The sequence below is a fragment of the Anneissia japonica genome, unplaced genomic scaffold (genome assembly GCF_011630105.1).
Source record: "Anneissia japonica isolate Jap-2015-1 unplaced genomic scaffold, ASM1163010v1 scaffold14072_len149563_cov130, whole genome shotgun sequence".
Taxonomy (NCBI): Eukaryota; Metazoa; Echinodermata; class Crinoidea; order Comatulida; family Comatulidae; genus Anneissia; species Anneissia japonica.
The window spans coordinates 47,224-58,106 of record NW_022742657.1 but is presented as its reverse complement, the minus strand read 5'-3'; the positions used below and the strand labels follow the sequence as shown (position 1 = coordinate 58,106).

General features: G+C 33.6%; 1 protein-coding gene and 1 long non-coding RNA gene across 2 annotated transcripts in view; one reads left to right on the top strand and one right to left on the bottom strand.

Annotated features, from left to right (window-relative positions):
- Positions 1-281: 281 nt before the first annotated feature.
- Positions 282-10,883, bottom strand: part of LOC117119204 — an 11,727-nt gene continuing 1,125 nt past the window's right edge. Inside the window, exons 4-5 of the long non-coding RNA XR_004447153.1 lie at positions 2,321-2,441; positions 282-350 (exon numbers count right to left, since the gene is read on the bottom strand). This is a non-coding gene — a long non-coding RNA (uncharacterized LOC117119204). The remainder of the gene's footprint in view (positions 351-2,320; positions 2,442-10,883) is intronic.
- Positions 7,241-10,820, top strand: LOC117119202 (tripartite motif-containing protein 2-like). The gene has a single exon (XM_033264015.1). It carries the CDS (start codon positions 7,256-7,258, stop codon positions 9,419-9,421), a length of 2,166 nt encoding a protein of 721 aa, XP_033119906.1. The 5' UTR covers positions 7,241-7,255; the 3' UTR covers positions 9,422-10,820.

Genomic DNA, 10,883 nt, shown 5'->3' with positions numbered 1-10,883 from the left:
CTGTCTGTGTAGGGATCGGAGCTCTCACTGTCTCTTATACACATCTAGATGTGTATAAGAGACAGGTACCTGAACTTTACAGCAGTTCTAAGTCACTGCATGACTGATTTCATCATGCTATGCTTGATATTTTACCTCTTCACATGTTTGTATGTTTTTCTCTGAACTGCCAGACATTTCAAATTGTTTTTCAACTTCATTGCATTCATTCATATTTTTCTCTTCATGGATAATATTAACAGGAAACAAATTTAGATGACAATTTTCAATAACAGAATATTCTGAAATTAAGCATGTTTCATTAGGTCTGTCTTTACTTTCTTCATTGTTGGAAACATCACTGCAAGTGTCTAAAATATATATAAAGAGATAAAAAAAAATCAGAGCAATCTGCTGACGCTCAATATTATATAAGTAAAGTAAATAAGATTACTGTGCTGTATTAGTTATTGAAAAAACTTTTTTTGTAATGGGAGGCCATGTTAACCTGCTCATTGGTGACACTGCTAAAACTGTGCCAGTCAAATTAATAACAGACGCTAGATATCAATTCATGTCATACGCAAGAAGAAAGACTTGCAGTACAGAATAAACTGAACTACAAAAAAGTATAATAATTTTTTTTTTAATGCTGTAGGGCCAAAAATCAATGGGATGGTAAATTATAGAGTATTTCTCTACTTTGGAAAATCTTTGTCTATTAAGTAAGATACTATCTAACTTTCTGTTGAAAATTAGTATGCGAATTTCTACATTTATTGTGCTGATGTTGCTAAATCTGTGAGTTTCTCCTTTTTTTATGCGGGTCATTAGGGCCTTGGTGGAGTAGTACCCTTACAGGGGCGGATTTGGGGGCGCCGGCCCCCTCTTTTTGGGAGGTTAAAAAAGAGGGAAAAAGAAAAAAAAAAAAGAAAAAGATAAAAATGATAGCCCAGAATGCCTCAAATGTTATTCTAGAACACAAAAATTTCGCAGGGGCATGCCCCGGACCCCCTGGGGCAGTGTTGTCTCAATCGGCCCAAATTTCAGCCCCTCCTTTCGGCCCCAACTTTTGGACATCTCTGGATCCACCCCTGCCTTACACCGTCGTGCATAGTTTTCTTAGGGTTGGGGTAATATGCCGATCATTAGAACCTTAGTGAAGTACAACCACTACAGGCTGTGATGCATAGTTTGATTAGGATTGGGGTATGCAGGTCATATCTACTTTAGTAGAGCAACATCCCTGTGAGGCACAGCTACCATTGTATTGCTTTTTTGTGTGTGTTTCACTGTGTTTGTGTGAATATTGGCCCTAGATGGTACCTGTACTAACAGAAATTAAATTTAAAATTGAATCCGTACTCGCACGAATAAGCGCCAGGGCATTTAAAATATTTTTTGCACTTTCTAAGGGGCGCCTATTCAAACTGGGTGCTTATTTAAATGGGCGCTTATGAAACAGAGTGGAAATTGAAGGGGCGCTATGGAAATAGATGAAGAGTTCTTATGGGAACTTATTAAATTCAAGAGGCACTTTTTGGATTAAAAAGGATTATATAAGGACATTACGAATGGTGGTTAGGCGGAAAAGAAAGTCGTCTAGAGAACATGGCTCATGACATGAATGCTGTGAAGATTTACATAACAGCAAAATAGCAGATGCAATTAGTGGTGGTGGGTAGTGGTTAGCTTGTTGGCCATTGGATGACAAATTACTATGTAAGAGGAAAGTTGGAAATATACTGTCTGTGTAGGGATCGGAGCTCTCATCTGCCCGAGAGAAATCCTCATTTTGATGTTGACCTATAGAAGAATGTGATTCCACTCTGCAGCTCAAATCATGCCAAAACCACAGTCCCAGAATTGATTGAATTATTGACTTGCTAAAAAGAAAATCTTATGATATTATTTTAGGAGGCGCGGGCACTTAAGGAAATTTTCATGTTAGTAGGGGCGATTATTCGAGAGGGGCACTTATTCAAATGGGGTGCTTATTCGTGGTTTGTCTTATTGAATAAGACAAACCACACTGAGACTAAAATTTATAAATGTTCATAAATTAATTATTTTCTAAAATCTTTCAAATTATATTTATGTTTATGGTGATCAAATCCATAATGTACAGAACTCAACCTGTAATGTACTGTAGTTGGATATATGTACAGCAATTAATACTGAAGCCATTCTTTAATAAAAAAAAAAAAAAAAAAAAAAAAAAAAAATTGGTTTATTTATTAATTTGGTTAATTGAAATAAAATAAATATTAAATAAAACAAAAAATGTATTATGTTCTCATTCAATCCATATTAATAAGGAACAATGTTATAAATTACAAACCTATTTCAAATTCAATTTCAGAATTCTTTTCCATATTATGTTGCACTATTTTTTCAAATTCTGCCATAGCCTGCTAATTCTTTCAAAGACAATTATTGATATATCTGGATATTTTCAGATTCTGGAATAAAAAAATAATTTAATGTGCACTAGGATCAAAACAAGCAAAACAGAGTTCTGTAAACTTCTAGACCTTCACATTTTTTTTGCGTATCACTACTCTCTGTAAGTTTGCTAGGCCTCTTCATCACATCATTTATAATAGTGTGGAATTTTATCCGAAAAATATTAAACATTTCCCCATGCTAAGCCTGCTATGTGTATTAAAATGATGCTTCACAATGCCAATGGGATGGCAGGGACTTGCACAACAGCAACAGATAAAGTGGATCAAATTTAATGAGATAAAAGATGAGATAAAAAAAATCACATTTCATACTCAGAAATACAGGTCTACTGTAATGTAAATACTTAAAATAACTAACCCAAAAATATAAAATCTAAAGATTAAAACGTCTTACAACAAAAAAATTATACCAGAGTAGGACTACTTAAGAAATACTGACTACGATGAATCCATTTTTGGTGTAAAAGAAAAAAAAAACATTAACATTACACAATTTGATAAGCAACAATACATTTATACTATTGTTGTGAATTTTTTAGTTGTGAGCGTTTCACCCAAGCATTCATGATGCATTTTTACAGAAATTATCAAAAATAGAGGTATCACAAATATTAGAAGACTGAATAATTTAAATAATTTAATTTTAATATCATCATTTGTTGTTGAAAAAAGTGTCCATGTATCATAGTCGTTACAGAGGTCATTTTCAAGATTTGTTAAATGTTGTTTTCTAATGATATTGTAAGTGGGACAATTTAGTAAAAAATGCTTGACATCTTCAATTTCTCCCTTTTCAGTTCTGTGCACTGTAAGTAATAAAGGGTTTTTAATTTTTAATTGCATGGATGAGGATCCATTTATTGAATTATTATTTTATTGTTATTATTTGTTCCCTCATTTTTGAATGACTTTTAAATTTTGATTTTTATATTATTTTTATATTACCTAATTCTTTTAATTTTTTTCATTAATTATCAATGGTCTTTATACACATTTTCATTCTGCTTTTTATATAATTTTAATTGTTTAGTCTTTATACATATGTAAATTTAACCAAATCAAATGTTTAAATTGTTGATTGATTGATCATTGATTTTTGTTTGTCATTTTTTACACATTTGTAAACATAAATAGAATTGTTTTTATGTCCAAGTGCCCCCATCGGGGCAATAGACACTATGTCATGATGTAGCAATTAAAGATGGCAGAAAAGGGTAAATCCGGTGGAGGAATGACTACTACATTTAGTTAACCATCATTTAAAGGACGCCTTCTAGAATATGGTAGTACTTTTCGAGATCAACGACATAACGTGGTGACTCCAAGAGTTAATATTTTTTAGTGCAATATAATACAGTGGGCCTAGTAGTATACAGAATATTGTTATGAAAGACAATTTTCACGAAAAATTCAGATACACTACAATGACAAACACATCTGCATATTGAAGAACATAAGATTAAATTCAAAAATAAAAACTCCTGTATAAGGCAGTAGACACATGCTCCCACTGGGAGCCTATTTTTAACTGCGACCTGAATATAAGTTTGACTTGGATTGATATCAGCTAGAACAATGAATACACTACAGTAACTTTACAGCAGTTCTAAGTCACTGCATGACTGATTTCATCATGTCACGCTTGATTGCACTCACAAAGAAACCTTGTCATCCCGGTTGGACAGGAAATGACTGCGACACAAGTAAGCATGTTACCCATTGCTTCATATCAATCCTATAAGGTCACATGACTAACCTGGAAAAACCCATTTCTATTTTAGCAGACACTTCATGCACACCTAAAACTTAACAGAGAATTTTAAGGTAAATATTATATTAATTTATGTTGTTCAGTGCAATAGATCCAATCAATATCTAATAAGTTAAAATACTGAACCAAATTATTATGTTATCTGAGATGAAAGCACTGGCATATTATGAAAACATTTCAGATCAACAGATTTGAAAAAATGTTGATAGAGGTATACAGGCCTACTAAATATTAAACAACGTGTAAGACATAAATCAGGCCTGTACACAGGTGTTTATTGGGTAGGTGCAAATTTGTGGAAAGTGGACCAAAATGACTATGGGCTACCAAGCGACAGAACCTACATCTAGATGTGTATAAGAGACAGTCTAGAACACAACAATTTCGCGGGGGTATGCCCCCTGGACCCCCTACAACAGTGTTGTGTCAATCGGCCCAACTTTCGGCCATACTTCCGGCCCCCACTTTTGGACATTTCTGGATCTGCCCCTGAGAAGCCCCCTCTTTACTCTGCAAAAGTAGCTTTGAAAAGAAGCGCATCCAAAGGCTAAAAAAAAAACAAATTAAATAAATAATTAAAAAAATGAAAAGCCCAGGGTTTCAATTCGAGGTTTTATGGTATTACAGAAGTCTTGTAAACACCAGTACATTTTACATAAACCACGCCAAATTATTATCAGCGGTAAACGTAACTTTATAATCGACATGCGCAGTAGCATTTTCAGTCGCTTGCCAGTTGCTTTGAATTGCTACAATATAGAACATGGGCGACTGAAAGCAACCGAGGGCAAATGACAATTTCAGTTGCTTTCAATTGCAAAGTGCGCTTATGTCAGCCTCAGTCATGTGACTCTCACTTGCTTGCCAGTTGCTGGCAACTTGCCAAAGATCAGTTGATGTCAGTTGAGTTGAGTCACAAGGGCGCATAAGTCCAGCTTAAGAATATGTATATTTGCATTGTCACAGAGGTTAGATTAAAATATGGTAGCTGAAATTTGTGCAAAAAATTATAAATACCAATGTTAAAAACAACATTATCACAGCAAAGCAGCGGTAGGACAAGAATTTTTCTAACGAAGGGTCTGACGTGACGATAAAAAGGGTCCAAAAAATCAGCCACTGCACAAAAGCAGAGATGGAAGCTGGGAGTGCATACATCACCCCATTAATTTTTAAAATGCTCTCATAGATTAGAAGGTTAAAAGAATACAAAAAATCAATAATTGTATCAGCTATTTGTAAGAAGTCAACATTAAAACAATACATAGAATTGTACCTGTGTGTCTGAACATTTCTAAACTTTCCTTTAGAATCAGTACAGTAGTACTATAGTATTTAATTATTGCTATAATTTACACTACTCAAATAATCGACCAGTAATTCAGCGCTGCCCTTTTATACTTTTAAAGACCATGTTGTACGTTAACGCTGCCGATTGTAATTACAGCTGTTGACACAATTAATGTCGAATATTGAATCCCGACACAATGGTGTGCATTTCGATATATATATACTGTAGTACATAATAATATACTATCTTGTAATTACAGTAATAGTCAATTACGGTAGTTCACTATGTATCGACTGTATACACTTTCCTCTTGACCGACTACCAAGAGATCGTGGCCTACAATAACCATGAAAAAAATTAGTTTAGTTTCTAAACTAAGTCCTCCATGCCCTAACTTCATATTGCACAAGCAACGAACACCACACCACATTCGCGAATGGTGAGAAGAAGTGTCAAGCATGCATGCATTATTCATGTTATCAATTCACCAAAATGACCTTAAATAGTGCCCTCTATAATTTCTGCCTGGACTGTATGGGGAAAAAAATAATGCAGCCAGGGCCACCCTTCAAGAAGAAAAACGACAATATGCCAAGAAGAAAAACCACAATTTGCCAGGAAGAAAAAAAATTTATATGTATTTTGCACAAACTAGTAGACACTAAAATTGAAACCCCTAAATTCCCAAATTTTTCAGGGGCTTCACCTAATGGACCTCGCCCCCCCCCCCCACCAGACCTCTTTCGGAACATTTTAAGTGACACTCGACCACTCTCACTTTGCTCTTGACAGCAAAATCTTCCATCTTCTTGGGGAAAAGAACCTAAGGGCCATGTCCACCTCATGCTTTGGGGACCTCGCACATCCCATCAGGCAAATCTTGGAGCCACCCCTGTGAACTTTTAAACTAAATATAAATCATCAAAAGTAACTTTTTAGGAAAAAAATTTGTTAGGAGCAATACTAAACAATGTACCATCATGCCATTTATTTCAAGTTTTATGCTTGGCTACACACTATCAAGGCTAGAAAGCCAATGGCCAGGTGAGACTGTAGGAAAATGTCCTGTTCAGGGGCAGACTTAGAGGGGGCCGACTCGATCATCCCAAATTTTGGCCCCCTTTTTAGGGCCCCCATTTGGACATCTCTGGATCCGCCCCTGCTGTTTTCTTGTTTAAAGTTTATTACTGGTGATAACTGGTGATTATGTAACATTTCCCCATAAACACAAATTACATCTTAGAGTTGAGGGAGTACGATGATGACCATTTTAGTATTGACCAGGAAAATTGATGTTGTTGTGTGTTGTCTTCCAAGTCCCATATATATTTTGAAAGTGGTATTTACTTTGCAATTTAAACTATGACTTGCGATGATTAAATTTGGTTTTTGAATTAAAATTTCAATTTGGCTCATGTAACACTTGACTTCATTTCGTGTGAATACTGTTGCTTATATATTCCACTACACATGTAAGTAAACCGTCTCAGACATGCAGCTAATACACATGCACAGGTCCTGTATTGATCACTGGACAACTAGCCACCATGACCAGTAGTTTGATTATATACTCAGTAGCATACATTTATATATAACTGACTTAATAAAGCAATTATTGTCAAGTTATTTCAGACCCTATACAAAATAGGAGATAGAAGCCATTATTTTCTATAGGGTCATCAGACTATAATTGCATGACATTATTATTTATCCAGTTCAAATGATAATAATTTATATCTATTCAAGATGGCTACCAGTAAGTTGAATCAGTTTCTGGAACATGTTGATGAGAAGGTCTTAGAGTGTACCATCTGCTTTAAGAGACTTCAAAATCCAAAATCCCTCAACTGCCTCCATAGTTTCTGTTTGGCATGCCTGGTAGATTGGGTTAAGGAGAAGGGTAAGCTGACTTGCCCAACTTGCTCAAAATCATATCCCATTCCAAAAGGAGGGCTTGAGAAGCTTCCACCAAATACCTTTCTAAATAACTTATTAGAAACTATCGAACAATTTTCACACAGTGATCACACGAAATGTAGTGTTTGTGAAAAGGAAAGACAAGTAAAATACTACTGCCAGGATTGCAGACAGTATTTGTGCTCTACTTGTAGTGATCAACATAAGAGGTATACACTCTTTGTAAATCACAAGTTACATTTACTGGAGGATGTGCAATCAATGAGTCCCTCTGAGATGACTTTGTTACATCCGCCTCTGTGTTCACATCACAGTAAACCTTTGGAGTTCTACTGCACAGATTGTAAAACTCCAATCTGTGTGAATTGTATACTTATGGACCACAATGCATGGGATGGAAAACACAAATCAATCAACATTTCAGACGCATTCCAAATATTAAAAAAAACTTCAGCCACCTTGGAAAAATCTGCCCAACACTTCATAAACAAATTAGAAGGCGGTCTCAAAGCTGTTATCCACAATGCTACAAAATTACAACAAAATAAAGACACATGTTTAATAGATATAGACAATCATGTAGAAGAAATATTCAAAAAAGTAAAAGAGAATAGAGACAAAATGAAAAATGAAGTAGAAACAATCTACAAACGAAAAAAGAAGGTAAATGATGTACAAATGGATGAATTTAAAGCAATATTATCCGATATAAAAACAAAACTGTCTTTTCTTAATCAATTATTGAAGAGTGATGAAGGCACTGCAATGCAGTCAAGTGAAACAGTAGTTACAGCACTCAGAGACAGAATAAATGAATTACCAAAAACAGAGCAAGATGATAATGGAGAAATTTACTACTTCATAAACAAACAGCAAATGACTTCATTAAGACAATGTGATATAGGGACTGTAACAGATTTTAGGGCAGCAGACTGTTTAACATTAGAAGGAGAGGAATTCGTGATCAAAGATCAGACAATTATTGTCAAAATAATCAAAACAGATGAACATGAAATATATGCTAATCAACTGAAGGCAACATGGACACATCCTGCAGGGGAAACCAACATCTCTCAAATTCAGGAAGATGACAATGGAGATTATTTTGTAAAAGGAAAATGCACAAGTCCAGGAGTTTGTAAACTAGATGTGAGTGCTGATGATGAACCAGTTAACCAATCACCAATGATAATCAAAATAGAAGACAGATTAGTAAATACTATTAAAATAAATGCAACATTTATTATAGATGTAGTTAAGTGTGAAGATGACTCCTTACTGGTTTCATGTCGGACAAATGAAATGCTCAAGTACAAGCAATCAGAATATATTGGTAAGGTTACACTACCACAAGGTGTGGGAGTTAACAGAATGTACAAAATGAAGAATGGTAACATAGCATTCAGTGATTACAATGTTAATAAACCTATCAGAATATGCAATATGAATGGTCAGCTGATTAAAACAATTAGTGAGGGAGCAAAGAATACACCACAGAGTTTTCATGTGGATGAGACATCAAATGTTTTGTATGCAGCAGGTGGGTTCAGTAGCTGTGTGTACATGTTTGACATGAATAATGGCAAAACCATCAAAACAATATGGTCATATGGTACAAAAGAAGGTAAAATGAGTTATGTCACTGATGTTACTCTTACTAACCAAGGACACCTTCTTGTATTGGACAATGGCAACAGTAGATTACAATTATTTAATAATGAGGGAAGGTTTATAAAAGTCCTTGTTGAAGCAGGTGATGAGGATGGTAAGGTAAATTCTCCATGTGGAGTAGTAGTTGATGAGGATGACAACATCATTATATCAAGTGAACACAAACTACAGCTATTCAGTAGTGATGGAACTTTCATAAAAAGAATTGATAAACCAGAAGATGGAATCAAATGTCCATGGGGATTATCCATCATTTCATATCATCCAAGGAGAATTGCAGTAGCAAATGATGGTGACAACACAGTAAAAATATTCAATTATTAAATACTGACAGTCCACTTGCTTCACTTGTGTGTTTTCAACAATTCAAATTTATAAGTGTAGGAATATCTACATATCCATTATTTCATATCATCCACATAGAGTTAAGTTATGGATCTTAAACTTAAAATAATTATTCAATACAATAATATCAAAATATAAAGTTGCATAATGTTTATAAACTTGTTAAAATATTTGATTATTGAATATGATATACATAGAGCTGAAGTTATGGTTTTTTTGTAAACTGTTAAAATATTAATTATTCTACATAAATGATATCTATAGAGTTGAAGTTATTAAACAGAAAACAATAATATTTCTATAGACTAAAGTCTCTTATTATTTTATCTATCGAAGAGGCATTTAAAGTTCAGAAACTTGTACTAGGTTTTAAGATTTTAAAAGGTTTTTGTCCTTCATTTTCTCAGTATGTAAATAGTAGTGAAAGATGTAAGGGTAGACTTATACATTGGAATGCAAAGTCTAATACTTTTCTTAATTCTGTTTACGTTATATTCCCACGACTATGGGAACAATTACCAATAGAAATTCAAAATTATCAATTAATTTCATTATTTAAGTCTGCTCTTACAAAATATCTTCTTTCAATGTATTAATTAACTAATTTCAATTTAAAATTTTTAGTATCTAATTTTAAATTTCTTATTTTTATTTTGTGTTCTATGGAGCAAGTACATTGATTGTTTGGGCTTTCGCCTATTGTAATCTGCCAACCTCAACTGTTTACAGTGTAGTTCTCATCAAATTTGAATCACACACTATTGATCTTATGATTTCATATTTTTGTAGTGTAAGTTTTTAATCATATCATGCATAAATGCATGTTATTTTCTTGCATATTGATGTTAAAAATGTTACTTTTCAATCTATTGGGGCTTTTATGTACAGCCTATCAACTTATATCTCTTTGATTTTCATAAATTTTGGTATTTGCAAGCTTGTTTATTCTTTCTTTAGTACCTGTATATTTTTTCTGGTTTTTTTGTATAAAAAAAACCTAATAAGCACACAACAGAGTGTATATTATAAATACACCTATGGGCATTTATCCATTAAATGAATAAGATGCGATGAGTCAGATTGATTATTCTTGTATATATTTAATTTTTCTTATAAACTTGAATCTGCGTAAATAATCTGCTTCAAATTAGTGGGACAGGGATATATTTAAAAGGGGGTTTGTAAGCATTTTATTATTTCATCATCATAAAAAGGAATAAACTGTATATGATTTAGGTAGTTAAGCTTGGCTTATTTTTTTGTATTCATCATAAATCTTAATCTGTATACAACCTAATAAATTTATAGATTTTCATGTACACTTTGACAATAAATTATCTGAATCTGATATGTATGTACAGTATAATTGTTATTACTATATATGATTAACAGTGTAAAAGGTTGTCTCTTATACACATCTACAGAGCCAGATGATAATGGA

Bases quoted from the DNA above. Each gene is read 5' to 3' on its own strand.
- LOC117119202 (XM_033264015.1), top strand. From the start codon at position 7,256: ATGGCTACCAGTAAGTTGAATCAGTTTCTGGAACATGTTGATGAGAAG.